This window comes from Pogoniulus pusillus, chromosome 28 (genome assembly GCF_015220805.1).
Source record: "Pogoniulus pusillus isolate bPogPus1 chromosome 28, bPogPus1.pri, whole genome shotgun sequence".
Classification (NCBI taxonomy): domain Eukaryota; kingdom Metazoa; phylum Chordata; class Aves; order Piciformes; family Lybiidae; genus Pogoniulus; species Pogoniulus pusillus.
Genome location: NC_087291.1, coordinates 5513427 through 5530931, shown reverse-complemented (window position 1 = coordinate 5530931; position 17505 = coordinate 5513427). Strand labels below are relative to the sequence as shown.

Sequence of the window (17505 nt, the reverse complement as noted above, 5' to 3'; positions counted from 1 at the left end):
GCCACACCAGTTCAGATGTGTTGGAAGTAAGATAAAGCCATATCTTACAGCAAATAAATACATATATTTACATGTGTTTACAACTATATACAATGTAGAAATACTACAGAAATCCAATCTTCCTGCTCAAAGAAGCAGCCCAGAAGCAGACAATGTCACATTCTTCTCTCTCCCCAGACAGAAAACCTGCAAAGCTCAAGTGTTATCTGGAAAACGTTAATAGAAGAGTTAGGAACAAAGGAATAACAAACAGAGCCAGTGTCCAAAAGCCAAGAGAAGAAGATTGTTTATAGATTGGCTTTTTATACCTCTTAGCAAACCAGTGAATGATACAGACTTGATCAATATTATTCTTTCACAACCAGTGCCCTGCTCATTCAGACTGTGCACTGACCTTTGAGGGAAGTCCCTAATTTCTCTTAATGGAATTTTACAATAAGTCTTAAAGTGCCACAGTTTCCTGAAGGCCACTGAGCCAGCAGCCAAAGGCTTCTGCCAACAGGAAAGGAAAAAGAAGTCAAAATGGGCATTCAGAGTCAGGGGAGAGACAAAGTAAATATGTCCACCTAAAAAAGATAAATGATCAACTGTTACCAGGAAAGGAGTGAATCTCTTCACTTCTAGACACTCAGCTCTGCTGTGCTTGGCTGCAAGTGCAGTGTTTGCAAGGTGGCACTGCAGGCCATTGACTCCAATGATAACAAGGCAGTAGAAGCAGCTTGTAACAACAGCAAATTCTGACCCACCATATCATCCTCAGCACAGAAAGGCAGCCACAGCCCTACCAGTCCAACCTTGCATCCTACACCCATAGTAACCTCCAGTGGATGTAGGGTAGAGCACACAGAAGATTGAAAACCCAAGGAAGTAAAGCATAGCCCATGACAGCCTCCTCAGACAAAGCAGGGAGGGAGCAGGAGGGAGTCAGCTCCTCTGAAGTGTGCTCACACAATAGCTGATACAGTTGCAGAAGGACATTCGTAGTTTTGACAAGTGGCAAATAAATCAGAAGACAACATCAGGCAGTAGGTACATTAGTAACATGTATGAAAAAGCAGAAACACAAAAACCCAGAAGCAGAGCAGAAATCTGACTTGCTTCTCCATGTACAATCCCTTCACAAGTGTTACAGGCAGAGGCAATGACATGCTACAATCTGCATGAGACAGGCATTAGCACAAAATGGTACTTCCTGCAAGGGCCCCCAGGAGGGCAAACAAGGCAGAATGCTAACATTTTCTAGATACCTTTGATCCGGGCTGCTTTGAAACAAGTGCAATAGGTTGAAAGACATGGAATAGAATGAAGCACATGCAAGAGGAATCATGGAATCAACCAGGTTGGAAGAGACCTCCAAGATCATCCAGGCCAACCTAGCACCCAGCCCTAGCCAATCAACCAGACCATGGCACTAAGTGCCTCAGCCAGGCTTTGCTTCAACACCTCCAGGGACAGTGACTCCACCACCTCCCTGGGCAGCCCATTCCAATGCCAATCACTTTCTCTGACAACAACTTCCTCCTAACATCCAGCCTATATCTCCCCCAGCACAACTTGACACTGTGTCCCCTTGTTCTCTTGCTGGTTGCCTGGCAGAAGAGACCAACCCCACCTGGTTACAGCCTCCCTTCAGGTAGTTCTAGACAACAGTAAGGTCACCCCTGAGCCTCTTCTTCTGCAGGCTGCACACCCCCAGCTTCCTCAGCCTCTCCTCACAGGGCTGTGCTCCAGGCCCCTCACCAGCTTCACTGTCCTTCTCTGGACATGTTCCAGCACCTCAACATCTCTCTTGTATTGAGGAGCCCAGAACTGGATACAGCACTCAAGGTGTGGCCTGACCAGTGCTGAGTACTGGAGAAGAATAACCTCCCTTGTCCCACTGGCCACACTGTTCCTGATCCAGGCCAGGATGCCATTGGCTCTCCTGCCCACCTAGGCACACTGCTGGCTCATGTTCAGCTACTACCTAACAGCACCCCCAGGTCCCTTTCTTCCTGGCTGCTCTCCAGCTACGCTGTCCCCAGCTTGGGGTTGTTGTGGCCAGGGTGTAGAACTTCACCCTTGGCCTTGTTAAAGCAGACATTCGTTGTACAAGAGAGTGCTAACTTTTGTTAAAATGCCAAATCTTCAAAATGCATATAAATGTAGCATAAGCTGCCCAGGAGAACTGCTCTAACCTGGCTGTCCACTCCTCCTGCACTCACTAGCAGCTTAAGATACGCACCACCAGCGCTGAGCTATGTGGACCCTTGGTCCAACCCATCAAGACACGGTTACAGGTTATGTGAAATAGCTAAACACCCATATTGTTACTATCACAACAGAGGTGGTTTATTTTTCACATAAGAGGACCAAAATAACAACTGCAAACAGAAAAATGCCACATAATCAAGGTACAGCTACTCACTGTTTTCTTTCTGGTATGGTTAAGAGAAGCTGCTTGGCAGTTAACAGCAGCAATTCCTGTTTCCTCACAAAGACTGTATCCTGCTCTCAAGACTAACCAATACTAAGTCTTCAATTTCCATGAGATTTAGCCAAACTACAACACTTACCTAGAAAGTAAATTATTAAGACCTCCATTAAAATTTTGCATAATTTTGTGTATCATCTGGCTGATGTCAAAAACATTATTGGAAGAAGTCACAAAAAGATGAAGCAGATTGCTAGAGATGACTCTTAATCACTTCCCTCCCATAATAAACCCATGAGGCATTTATTATTCAAGGTTACAAGTCGTTGTATGATCTGTTCCATTTAAACACAGGTGAAGTTTTGTTTCTGAGAACATAGGATTGGGCCCCTGTGGCTTGAAAAACTTCACCACTTCATCAAGAATGCCTGTCTACCAGCTTTGCAAAGTGCCAAACCCGTCTCCTTGGCTCCTGAACAGCATCAGAAACATGAAAACCACATGAAGACTGGAAAAATGTACAAAGCCAGTGGCAAAAGACAGAGCAACTCGGAAAATCATGTGCAGTTCCTGAGTTGCTGATAGAATGAAAATGTTCCTTGGGAGTTTGTCCAGCGCAGAGCCACAAAGGTGATTAAGGGAATGGAACATTTCTCTTACAAGGAGAGACTGAGGGAGCTGGGGCTGTGCTGTTTGGAGAAGAGCAGACTGAGAGGTGACCTCACCAGCGTTTATAAAGATGTAAAGGTGAGTGCCAGGAGGATGGAGCCAGGAGCTGCTCAGTGATGCTTAATGACAGGACAAGGGGCAACAGCTGAAAGTTGAAGCATAGGAAGTTTCATTTAAACATGAGGAGGATTTTTTTTTCCCCCTTGTGAGGGTGACAGAGCACTGGAACAGGCTGCTTGGGGAGTTTATGGAGTCTCCCTCTTGAAAGATATTCAAAACCCGTCTGGATACATTCCTGTTATGTGGTATAAGTGATCCTGCTCTGGCAGGGGGGTTGGACTAGATGATCTTTCAAGGTCCCTTCCAGCCCCTAACATTCTATGATTCTATGAAGTTCAGAGCTCTCTTTAGACAGCTCTGTAATTATTTTTCCATTATTTGAGTGAATAACAACATTTCTGTCTGGATGGTGTACAGGATGCACCACTTGTAAGAGCTCATAACTACATTCAACTGGGCACACATCCATTGCCCAGATACCTGTGCAGAAAAAATGCCTATTACATCACTTGATGTATTTGGGGTGAGATCTCATAAAGATGCCTAAATCAAAACTCCATTTCCCATCACAAGCTGAAAGGATATTTCCAAAATACATCATGCATGTGCTCTTTAATGTATTTGAGATTTTTAACAGACATATTGTGTTTCATTTTTTTCTTTCATTTGAAAAGTACAGCTTTTCTGCAGGTATAACTGTTATAAAATGGGCTAGGAAATGTAATTCATTACACTGACCAGTGTGATGGTTTGGGGATTACCTGCCCCTCCAGACACACACACACACTTATGACATCACCCAGAAGAATCAGTCAGCTGAAAGTTAAGGAATGATGCTTTATATTTACAGCTTAGCACAATATACAAGCAGATATTTACAATATTTACAGCTATATAAAGAAATAGACAAGTTAAAAGTAATACAGAAACACAACACCTCTCCCAGAAACCAGAGTCCCCAGGAGGGACTTCCAACTACCCTTTCACCTTCTTTCCACTCCTTTATCTTATTCCAGAGTTTGCCTTACGTGCAGGGTGTGCTTGGAGTATCAGCAAGGGAGGTTAGAAGCAGAATTAGTTGGGTTACATGGCCAAAGTCCAGGAAGAAAAGCACAGGCACAGACTCCAACAGATAGAGACTGTCACACTCACCCACACTGTCTTATCTATGGTTGTGTCCTTGTTTTTATATATCTCAGCAAGCCTATGAGTGAAGTAGACATCACCACTGTTTTCTTTTCACAGCCTATAATCTAATTTTTCTCATTAAAATATTCCAATTAGCCTCAAACTAGCATAATCAGTTTCTTGCTTTAGATTTAGTGAGAAGGGCGCTTTGAAGGCCATGAGAACTGGACTGCCCAGGACCTTTTCCCCGTTATGTCATGGTCATCATACAGCTTTAGATAAAGCTCTTTGGCACTTCCTCTTGCAGTACAACTAGGTGGAACCATAAAGCAAAACATAAAAGGATTGAGCTGCTCAGGGAGGTGGTTGAGTCACCAACCCTGGATGTGTTTAAGGGTTGTCTGGATGTGGTGCTTCAGGATGTGGTTTAAGGTGAATCTTGCAGAGTATGGTTACAGGTTGGACTTGGTGATCACACACACAGAATGTCAGGGGCTGGAAGGAACCTCAAAAGATCACCTAGTCCAACAGCTGCCTGTCTGGGTAGCCTCTTTCTGTGTTCTGACAACTTCACAGTGAAAAAGTTTTTCCCTATGTTCACATGGAAGCTCCTGTGCTCCAGCCTGCACCCGCTGCCTCTTGTCACAGTATCACAGTATCATCAGGGTTGGACGAGACCTCACAGATCATCAAGTCCAACCCTTTACCACAGAGCTCAAGGCCAGACCATGGCACCAAGTGCCACGTCCAGTCCTGCCTTGAACAGCTCCAGGGACGGCGACTCCACCACCTCCCTGGGCAGCCCATTCCAGTGTCCAATGACTCTCTCAGGGAAGAACTTTCTCCTCACCTCCAGCCTAAATTTCCCCTGGTGCAGCCTGAGGCTGTGTCCTCTCATTCTGGTGCTGGCCACCTGAGAGAAGAGAGCAACCTCCTCCTGGCCACAACCTCCCCTCAGGTAGTTGTAGACAGCAATAAGGTCTCCCCTGAGCCTCCTCTTCTCCAGGCTAACCAATCCCAGCTCCCTCAGCCTCTCCTCGTAGGGCTGTGCTCAAGGCCTCTCCCCAGCCTCGTTGCCCTTCTCTGGACACGCTCAAGCATCTCAATGTCCCTCCTAAACTGGGGGGCCCAGAACTGAACACAGCACTCAAGGTGAGGTCTAACCAGTGCAGAGTACAGGGGCAGAATGACCTCCCTGCTCCTGCTGGCCACACCATTCCTGATGCAGGCCAGGACGCCACTGGCTCCCTTGGCCACCTGGGCACACTGCTGGCTCATGTTCAGGCGGGTATCAATCAGCACCCCCAGATCCCTCTCTGTTTGGCTGCTCTCCAGCCACTCTGACCCCAGCTTGTATCTCTGCATGGGGTTGTTGTCCTATCACTGGACAAATGCAAACTGCTTTGTTCTACTGAGAAACTAAGACTGCACATATGCTTGGCTACAGCAGCTTGGCTCAGGCTCTCACACAACAGCAGTAACTCCATTGTGTTCTCATTTACCAACCTGCATTTGTTTGACACCCACACGTGCTTTGGCCTTTCTAGAGTTTGTGAATGGTATCTCTTTTTTTTTTCCCCTCCCCACATCTATCTACTACAACTTCATGAATAAAAATAGTCTAATAAATCAATGTAACAGTATGATTAGCATTACAAAGGTGAACAAAATCACCACGCAAAAACTGAGCAGCTGGGAAACACGCATTCTGCTGAAGGGAGCTGTTCAAGGCAGGATTGGACGTGGCACTTGGTGCCATGGTCTGGCCTTGAGCTCTGTGGTAAAGGGTTGGACTTGATGATCTGTGAGGTCTCCTCCAATCCTGATAATACTGTGACATTGGGTATCCTTGTTGAGTAACTGGATTAGGCTGCACACACTACTTGAAAAGATTTACCTGCTGTCTTCTCTTGCAGAGGGGAGCCAATGGAGTTGGAAGTCACCAGCTCCTTGGAGCTGATTACAGCACTCCATAAACTCGTCTGTGTACAAGCAACGCATGATAAGGGACAATAGGACTGTCCCTTAAGCGCTCCAGTGGACCCAGAGCGGCTTCACCCTCTCCTGAAGGGGCTGCCAGCAAGCCTGAGGGTCCAAGCACTGACAAACATAGCGACAACTGAAAGGGCGATTGTGGGAAACCGCAGATCTGAAAGTACACAGGAGCATGCCATGACGTGGGCTGAATGTTTAATGGCCTTGAATGCTCATGGGCTTCCATTCGGGTTTGGCTCTCACAGAGACGGACACTCTAGGGGGAGACATTCAGGTGGTTCCCACGTGGACAAATCTGGGACAACGTGCAAGCATGTCCCTTCGGTAAAAGGCTCCCCTAGCAGCACAGGTTCAAACTCTCCCCCCTCAGAAGACACAGGGAAGAGACCAAAACAAACGAGGCAACTGGAAATCCAGACAGACACAATCCCTGAAAGATGGGTGGTACAGCAAGCCCTACCTCTAGGGGTCTCCAAACCCACCGACCTCCAGGGGTCTCCAAACCCACCTGAAAGCAGCTGGCAGATTGACAGCTAAGAGATTTGGTGCTGTGTGTTAAAAATCTGGCTTTTCCAACCTGGATGATTCTGTGAGAAGACCCAAGTGTTCATATCCTCATGAATCACCTTTCTCAGTAGTACAAATTCACGGACAAGATGCATATTGTACACATTACTGACGTGCAGATACTGATATGCTTCTACATACAGAAGAGAGAATCTGTGCATAGAGTCTAGCATAACAAGGATCTGGATACAGTGATTACAAAAAGCAAAACTTGTGTTTAGAAACTAGAATATGTCTAACAGATTTTACTCAAGTTAGGCATCTTTATGAAAAATGCAAACATGGTAAAAGAAGAGCGAATTATTCCTAACAACTCTTTAAAGCAATTACATTTATGATGTAATTTATTGCATTTATTAAACTACTAACATATGGAATGCTCCTTTTATGTCAAACTGAAAGTTTCCCAAGACATGGAAATAAATTTTATAAACTGCTACAGCAGGAACATTTCATTTGGCTGTGACTTACAGTGGCAAGTCCTGAAGGGTTACATATTACTGCAGACTGTAATTCACTTGAAACTGAATACCAAGAGAAGCAAAAAAAAAAAGATACATTTCTTTATGTTCACATTAATGGAGAGGACTGAAGCCCAGACCTGGCAATCTCCTTACGCTGATTCTTTTTATTATGGGCATGAAATCAAAGGATGTTGAATGGGATATGTGCATGGACAAAGCCTAGACAGAAGAGAAGCATTAGCAGAACCTAGTGTAAACAGAAGTAAACCACTAGCCTCTTCTGCTCATGGTCTTAGTGTTCTGTACCTATGAATTATTATTCTCCTCTGAAGCAATATTTTCATCTGTTGTAGATGATCTATACACAGTCCTGTTCAAACTGTTCAAGCTGTCACATCACCTTAATAACCTATCAATATTTTGCTGTGCTAATTTTATTACTCCCAAGAACAAAACGGTGGTAACAGTCCTGGTCAACTTGAAATACGAAACTCAAATGCTAATTTTATTTATGTTCTTTTGCCTACAGAAATGAAAACAGGAAATAAAATCACTTTACCAATGGGGAAACAATTCCTTTTACTAGTCTTAAATCTAATAACAACACCTGCAAATGCAGGGTTGCAGCATTTCTTCTTTTTTTGGGGGGAGTGTACAGTCACTTGCTCAGAGAGGTGGGGGCTTCTGGTTGGTTTTGATATCTGGTTTTTTTAAGTGAATGGTGAAGAGAAACAGAAAGCAGAAGCCAGGCACAAATAACTGCTTAATGCAATATAAAAATTACCAATAGGAAGAGATGGTAATCACTGAAGTCAATACAAAATATTGTGCTCTGCAGCAAACAGACATTGCTGACTACAAACCCCACACATATTCTACAGAAAATATACCTTCTCTAACCTCAGCTCGCACACTTCCCAGTGCATGACACTTCCAAGTTCCAATTAGACTACTTATTTCCCCACTCTAAAGAGAAAAATGATTTTTATTAAGCCTAAAATTAAAATCTAATCTCAAATTAAGAATGCATCCATACTGAAATGTTTCTTTTAACTACTGACTGCAATATAGTAATTACATCTTCTCTACAGATTCATTACCACACTATTTTTGTCTCGTATTAGAAAAAACTTGAAATCAAAAGCCCAGCCACAGCAGTTGTAAGAAGACAGTAACAAATGTCTTTTGAGCAGTGTAACTGGTTCCAAAAGGTTACTGTATAGTGTTCAGAAGCTTGTCAAAACATGAAAGGTACTTTCACATTTTATGTATATATATACACACACGTGCACATGTATAAGTATATACACACAATGCATATAAAAAATGCTTCCAATCAGAAAGTTTTATGTGTGTAGTGAATTTCTTCTACTAGGAGTATTGTCCTGGTAAAACACATGTCCATAGAATCAACCAGGTTGGAAGAGACCTCTGAGATCATCCAGGCCAACCTAGCACCCAGCCCTAGCCAGCCAACTAGACCATGGCATTAAGTGCCTCATCCAGGCTTTGCCTCAACACCTCCAAGGACAGTGACTCCACCACCTCCCTGGGCAGTCCATTCCAATGCCAATCACTCTCTCTGACAACAACTTCCTCCTCACATCCAGCCTAGACCTCCCGTGGCACAACTTCAGACTGTGTCCCCTTGTTCTGTTACTGCATGCCTGGGAGAAGAGACCAACCACCACCTGCCTACAGCCTCCCTTCAGGTAGTTGTAGACAGCAATGAGGTCACCCCTGAGCCTCCTCTTCTGCAGGCTGCACACCCCCAGCTCCCTCAGCCTCTCCTCACAGGGCTGTGCTCCAGGCCCCTCACCAGCTTTGTTGCCCTTCTCTGGACACATTCCAGCACCTCAACATCTCTCTTGACTTGAGGAGCCCAGAACTGGACACAGCACTCAAGGTGTGGCCTGACCAGTGCTGAGTACAGGGGCAGAATAACCTCCCTTGTCCTACTGGCCACACTGCTCCTGACACAGGCAAGGATTGCATTGGCTCTCCTGGCCACCTGGGCACACTACTGGCTCATGTTCAGCTACTATCTGCCAGTACCCCCAGGTCCCTTTCTGCTTGGCTTTTCTCCTTGGACAACAACAAGTTACACACTCAAGCAAAATATAAGCTGGTAATGCTGGAATATAACTAATTAACCTTACTTTTAAAAGTGGTTTGTTGTTTGTTTTTTTTTTTAAACTAAAAAGTCTTGAAAATAAGGATAAAACCCACACACCTTTGTATTTCCATTATAACTTAAGAACTTCTTTGGGATGTGAAGCATTGCTATTTTTCATTCCATCAGTCAAAACATCTGGATTTTAGTGGTTTTATAGCACAAACAGCTTGTTCAGAGCATAGCCTTTCCCCATGGAAAAAAAAAAAATATACCCCCCATTTCATTCTCATCACATGGCTAGCATATGTTTTATGCCAATTTTATTCAAGGCCAAAACCTGTCATAACTCAGACCAATGAAGTGCTACAGGACTGTAAAGCAAAGCAAAGGGGGAAAAAAATTCAATCAAAGCAGTAAGAAAATAAAATCCCTTAAATACCAAAAAAACTCCACACTACTCTGAGAAGGGAAGAGATAACTTACGATGAGACTCCTAGTTTCTCTCTGGAGGTCATAACAACTGAGAAGTGGATGAAATAAAGGCTGGAGAGACCTCAGTTTCTGTACTACTGGTCAGTGCAAGTTTTCCACTGCAAGTCACTCTTGTTTACCAAAATAAGCAGATCAGATAAGGAACACAAATCACTGAAATATTTCCCTTTCAAACAAAATAACCAAACAAAACAGCTTGCTCCATAGAGTCACTGATGAAAATACCTGAAGGGACATTGTAGACAGGTGGGAGTTGACCTCTTCTCCCAGGCAAACAGCAATAGAACAAGGGGACACAGTATCAAGTTGTGCTGGGGTAGGTATAGGCTGGATGTTAGGAGGAAGTTCTTCACAGAGAGAGTGATTGGCATTGGAATGCGCTGCCCAGGGAGGTGGTGGAGTCACTGTCCCTGGAGGTGTTGAAGAAAAGCCTGGATGAGGCACTCGGTGCCATGGTCTAGTTGACTGGCTAGGGCTGGGTGCTAGGTTGGACTGGATGATCTTGGAGGTCTCTTCCAACCTGGTTGATTCTATGATTCTATGATTGTTGCATTAAACTAAAACTATTCCACATGTCAGCATGTGTCCTCCTCAGGTTCATTCAACATTTACCTCTTGTTCCCAAATAGACTTGGAGGTAAGAGAAGTAGAAGATGATAATTATTTACATGAGAGAAATTCAAAATAAACAACATTATTTTACATTTGGGCAGATGATATAGTATTTTTAGGGGGTTTATCCCAATAAAGGCCTTAAGTATATGCACATAAACCTTAATTTGCCTCTGTCTCCATAACAAAAGATTTCCTGCAACATCAGTCTAATGCTACTCCCTTTTACTTTCCTCAAGTTTTTTGATTGTTTTTAAATTCAATCATTGACACAAAGCTTTAGCACTGTCTCAAAGTCAGTGAAAAGGCTACCAGCTGAGTAACTCTGAAATGAGCATTAGCCAGCAGAGAGCTGGAAGAACATTCAAACTGCAGATTAAGGTATTAAGTTGCCAAGTGCACTCCCTCACCAAGGCATTAGCTGAACCCACCGCATGCCGGTCTCTAAGACAGAAGGACTTTGGGGAGCAACATTAGCATTAGAATCACAGAATCAACCAGGTTGGAAGAGATCTCTAAGATCAGCCAGTCCAACCTAGTACCAAGCCCCAGCCAGTCAACCAGACCATGGCACTAAGTGACTCATCCAGTTTTTACTTTAACACCTCCAGGAATGGTGACTCCATCACTTCCCTGGGCAGCCCACTGCAATGGCAAATCACTCTCTCTGGGAAGAACTTCCTCCTAACATCCAGCCTATACTATTAAGAAATGACTGACCAGAAATCTGTCAGAAGAAACCAGCTGGAGATGAGACACTGGACTGGACCGTATAGTGACAGATGAGCCTGACTCAGTGAAGCAATGAGCCTTACAAGACAACAGTGAGGTGGGTATAGAGTTCAGGACCTGGATGAGCACACCAGGAATGAAGCTACATGTGACAGTCAAGCCTACTTTCCTTGAAAGCCTAGGAAATATTTCTCTAGACATTTTACTTCCAAGGCCATCCATTCTGTGAAACTGGGAAATGTCAGACTGAAGTTTACACTCAAGTCCTAATTTCTGTATTGTGCACCTATGCAATATTTACACAGTGCTTACATAAGTGGTCAAACATTATTTTCCACTGGATGTTTGCATCAGTGCAGAGTGAAGCTCAAGTCCAGAAACTAGTAAAATGTATATTAAATGAGTATATTTGCTTACATACCTTCTACTGTCTATACCAGAAGATAAACAACAACAGAAGACAGCAAGCAAGCAAAGTTAAGTTTCTGACTATCATAGCAAAGACCAGGTTGACAGTAGAAATCACAGAATCACAGAAACGTTTTGGTCGGAAGAGACCTCAAAGATCATCGAGTCCAACCATTCTCTAACTCTGCCAAGGTTGGTGCTAATCCATGTCCCTCAGCACCACATCTCTGTAGCTTTTAAACACCACCAGGGACAGGGATCCAACCATCAAATCTGTTCTAGTGTTTGAGAACCATTCAGGGGAAAAGTTTCTTCTCATGGCCAACCTAAGCCTCCCCTGTGGCAACTTGAGGCCATTCCCATTCATCCTGTTGCTTGTTCCTGCCTCCAACCTTCTTTCAGGGACTTGTAGAGAGCCAGATGATCTTCCCCTCAGCCTCTCCTTCTCTAGGCTCAACAGCCCCAGGTCCCTCTACTACTCCTCACAAGACTCATGCCCTAGAATCACAGAATCAGTTAGGTTGAAAAAGCCCTTTGAGCTCATCAAGTCCAACCCCTAATCCAGCACTGCCAGGACAGCACTAAACCACAGCCCTCAGTACCACATCTCTAGGGCTTTGAAACCCCTCCAGGGCAAAAAATTGTTCCTCATGTCCAACCTAAACCTCCCTTGGGGCAGCTTGAGGCCATTTCCTCTTATCCTATGGCTGATTCACTGCATGTGAAGTAAATACGAGACAGACACACCCCCAAGCAAAATTCAGAGCTTGGAGGGTGATGATGTCAGACTACGTGGTGACATGAGGACACAGCCTGCTCCTTCTCCTTACCAGGTGCATCATGAGGAGGCAGCTTAAGGACAAAGATCCCTCCCGATGCCGATGGCAGAGTGAAGAGAGCTTCCCCCTCGCTGCTCAGCCACGCTGCCGAGGAGACCGAGTTGGGGGCCAGCCCTGGCACGTTGGGGATGGTGCAGTAACTGGAAGGGTCTCTGAAGTCAATCTTGCCATCCCTATTTTCTACAGAATTATGCTAAGAGATTGAGTTCATATCAGTGAGTTGATTTAAAGAAGGTCCTATTTTTCTCCCTGACTGCATAGCCCCATTACTTCTACCAGCTCCAGCATTCCTTAGACCCTTCCACAAGACACTGACGTGGCAGAGTGTAACCATATAAAAAAGACTACATAGCCAGATCCATGAGTTAAAAACCACTCAGAGAGCTAACAGGAGGCAGAAGAGGGTAGCAGTATCTCACCACACAGAGCTGCAGAAAACTTGCATCCACTTAGCTGCCTGTGAAACTGCAGTCAAAACATTTTGCCAGTGAGCTCTGATTATCTGGATATCAGATCTGGAAACACATGCAGTTCTAAACTGCAAACATGACCAGCACCTACCTTTATGACTAAACTCAGTGCAACCTGCTTTTGCAACCCATGAAAAAATGCTAAGTAGTTTGAAAGCTTCTGGTTGTGATCTCTGTATTAGCTCCTACTTGCAATATGGGCATAATGACATTCTTCTCACCATTAAGACTAAACACTTGTGAGAGACAGTTATCAGAGCAGTAAATGCAACAGAAAAGCCCCAGAGAAAAATCAGTACCTGTATTCTAAGCCAGGATCACTACTCTTGTAAATAAAGCCTAGGATAAGAATATAATAAAACACACTGTAGTCACTATTAACTTAATATGGCTTTTTCTAGAAACCTAATGAAGCAGAAAGCCTGTGGAAAAAAATATGTCAGGATATATATGCACACTGAAAGTGCTAGAGTAGATTCACAGAAGACACATTTCACAATCCAAATGTTCTTTCTAAGCAGCTGTGAGCATTTCATTTTTAGAAGCCTCTGAACCCACATAAATAGAGGTGAAACACCTAGCCTTAACTCTGGTTATCTGCAGAAGTTATTTCTGAGGAAAAACATAAAGGAACCTACAATGTGACTACCGTTAAGAAAAACCTGGGACGTTGCAACACTACACAGTGCAATCTGAGCCTTCATACAGCCAATGACAGGAAACAGGGAGTGAGCTGCCTAACCAGCAGCTATTGCCTTGCTAATCCTGAGAGCACATAGCTGCGGGTGCCACTAGGGAGAAAGAGCAGGAACACCTACATCCTCTCCTCATCTCTTATCCACTGGAATCTGAAGGCTCAAATGATGGGGATACAACATGGTAGAATAGAATCCAGTGAGAGATGGATGGCTTACACTCTTTTGGTAAGCCAAAGACCTTTATAAAAGCACTTCTACTTACAGTCTCTTTAAAACCATGCTTCCTAAATTCTTAGCAAAGCAATCTATGATAAGTAAGACAAACATACAAGTATGTCTTACAACAAATCTATCCATTTAACCAGACTTGGAAAGTTTGCTTTAATTTTTTGCTGTGTGACAGACATCCTCTGTGCCTGAGGCAAGTCACATTGCTAATGCATGTACAGATTCTTCCTCCATACATTGACAAAGACAATTTCATGAGGTATAAGGAGAACACACAGGCTAAAGCTTATGAGGCATCCCAGAAAGGCCCTCAAGTCATTTGCACTAAGAGCATAGTGTACAGAACATCTCACTAAAAGTTGTCAAACTATAAAAGAACTTAAACAGTTCATGTTGAAATGAAAAAAAAAAAACTAAAATCAAAAAACATGAACATGGAAAAAGCTGCAATACAGAAACATGGGAAAAAAAATCATCCTTGTTGCTTGGTGCTCTTAGTAACTGCTGTGTAACCCAATTACTGTAACAAAACACACAAGAACTCATAAGTGCTGGAGCTAGGCTGTAAAGACAAAATTTCTCAGCTTCCCTATCACCTACAAAACTGCACTCTTGTCCAACCACCTACTCCAGACTTACACCTTTTTCAACTTCAAGTTCACTTGCAGCAAGTTTTAAGAACCAACAAATTCAAATCACTCTTGGCTGAACATACTAAACTGCACTAGAGGTGTCACATCAAGTGAGAGACTTACCACATTGGCTTTTCCTTTGACCTGACTTGCAAAACAAGAGAAGTAGCAGCACACCGCAGGGCAAAAGCATAGAGGCTCTACCTGGCATCCTGCCAGCTAGCTGTAACAGATTTTGGTACTGTGTTGTATTATATATAGCAAGAAGCAGGTCCCAGCCTTCTGCTCAAGCTTCAAACTTCCAAATGGTGTGAGGAGCAATTGCTTGCAGAACAGGCTAATTTTGAAGTGGAAGAGGGCACAGGCAATGGTGTGAGCAATACTGGCAGAGAAGCTTCATGTCAATCAGAAAGAAAAGGAATGGAATATCTGAGGATTGTCATGTGAATTAAAGCAAGACTATTTCAGATAGCACCAAAATACAAAAGGTAAAAACTGCATGAAACTGGACTTTCATCCCTTTGATGTTTTAGAGTTTGTTTTCTGTGGGAGATATTTTCTCTCATTATGCTGTTTCCACCCACATGGGTGCACCTGTAACTGCATAAGTGTGATTTAAAGTAAGTTAGTAAGACTGAAAACAAAAACTTTGACCTCTCAAAATAATCCCGAGGGAGCACAGGGAGCAGAAAGGGATGAAGAAACACGTTAAGTATATAACCTGTGAGACCTGAATTGCTTTACCATACAAAACTTGGATAAAATGCAAGCTAGGGAAACAAACCCTCATATTTAAGTAAATAACAAAAAAAATATGACAACAACAACAAAAAGGGGGTGTATGTATGTGATAGTTTGGGTGTTATCTGCCACCACACACACACTTAAGAAAAATCACCCAGACTAGACTCTAGAAATTAAAGAATAAAGCTGTATTTACAGCTTAGCACAACATCCAAGCAGATATTTATAAGATATACAGCTAAAGACAGAAATATACAAGTTAAAAAGCAATACAGAAATAGGACACTCCTCCCAGAAATCAGAGTCCCCAAGAGGGACTCCCAAGCACCCTTCAACCCCTCTACCTTATCCCAGACTTTGCCTTATGTTCAAGGTGAGTTTGGAGAATTGGCCAGAGGGAGGTTAGGAAACAGAGGGATTAGTTACACAGACAGCAGGTTAGAGAGAGAAAAGGAAAGCAGTCAGAGCCCAAGAGAGCAACTGTGTTATCTATATTTGTGTTCTTATTTTTATACACCTCAGCAAACCTATGAGTGAAGCAAACATCACCATTATTTCCTTTTCACAGCCTATCATCTAATTCCTCCCACTAAAATATCCCAGCTAGCATAAAGTGTAAAACAATTTAAATCCAATAACCTGCAACTAGGTCTAAGGATAAAAATTTACAGAGCATTCTCAAGAAGATTTCTGCATGTACACATTATGAAGGCATTTGCTTAAAGAAACAGAAGACATAAAAAAAACTTAACTACTACTAAAAAAAAACATTATGGAGCAATTAACATGTTCATTTGAACAGAAAATATTCTGAAGAAAAATACTGTGTACTTACTATCATTTAGTGTTGTGAAGTCCAGGAATCGATATTCATAGCAAACATCTATCTTGGTTTCTACCTGGGGTCTCTTCAAAGTCGAATAGATATTACCAGGTCGTTTTTCATCATGCTTCTCTAGTTTGTTCAATCCACAACCCATTGTAGCAGCTCCTGACACAAAGAGGCAATGAAAAGGGAAAATGAAAAAAAAAAAAAGTATAAACAACATGAATTTGGGGGTTTCCTTTGTGGTTTTAGGCACTGCACTAGTATACTGCAGTGGTTTTCAGTTTTTAAGTGCAAGCTACCTATAAACTATACAAAACCAGCATAATTTAATGCGTGCTCAGATAGTAACTGAAGTATATACCATGCATCTCAACTCCTAGGCATGCTATTATTTTATTGGAAAATTGACAGTTTAATGCATGTCTTTTGCATCTTTCAAATGTATTCAATAGGATACTCTGAAAGACACATATTCCATTATAAAAAATGGCTAATACAAGGGCTGACAACTTAATAGCCATTTCTATATATGCAGTTACAATGAGAGGAGATAGTATTATCTTTTACAGATGTTTGTAACATCCAAATTAATATCTAGACTTGCAATTCAAAGGGGGAAGTATCTTTGCAAAGAATTACCAGCCTTTAGAGAACTACCTCACTTCCTTCTACCTTGATTTTTTTTCCAGGTAAAGAACAGGAAATAATGACCTTTTAAAGAAGCCAGCTTGAAACCACCACATGCCCAGAGATTAATCCAGTTCTCTTTAATAAGCTGCCAGTGTTTGGAAGGATTACTTCTGACAACCATTTCTGCTACACAGTAAATGTTTCTCAATATCCTGCACATAATTGCTCATCTGAGTATGAAAGAATGGAAGAATTGCTTGGTGAAAATACTCAGATGATCCAAATCCTCTCATTTGCCTTCAACGACACTTGGTCAGACTGAGGCAAATCATTCCAAGCAGCAGCAGATATGAAAAGATAAAGACACATCAGCTAGAATCTTGAGGTTTTACCTTGCAACTCACCCTACATCCTGCCTTCAGCTACATGGAGAAATCCATGCTGTAGGGATGGGGAGGGAAATACAGAATAATCAATCAGTGACAGAAAGGGGCTCCCACAGGCCACTCTGGACACCTCGAGGCCCAAGATCTGTTCAGTTGTAAATATGCTGTATGAGGCACCATGCAGATTTGTGTTTCAGCATCCCTGAAACCTCTGCTGGATAGAAATGAGCAGCTGAAAAATAGGAGTCACAGACCAGGGATGCTTTTACCAGAAGAGTTAACAAACCCAAAGCAGTAAATGAAAAACTAGCTCAGGTTCTCTGTCTCCAAAGAAGTGACTGTAAACTTGTGTCACAGCTCTATTCCTCAAATGACCAGAAACGTAGTACTTTC

General features: G+C 42.9%; 1 protein-coding gene across 2 annotated transcripts in view; it reads right to left on the bottom strand.

Moving 5' to 3' along the window:
* Positions 1-17505, bottom strand: part of RFTN1 (raftlin, lipid raft linker 1) — a 134711-nt gene that overhangs the window by 107447 nt on the left and 9759 nt on the right. For both annotated transcript variants that reach the window (XM_064167210.1, XM_064167211.1), the window contains exon 2: positions 16103-16258. In XM_064167210.1, coding sequence (XP_064023280.1) covers positions 16103-16247 — 145 coding nt within the window. In that variant the 5' untranslated portion in view covers positions 16248-16258. The remainder of the gene's footprint in view (positions 1-16102; positions 16259-17505) is intronic.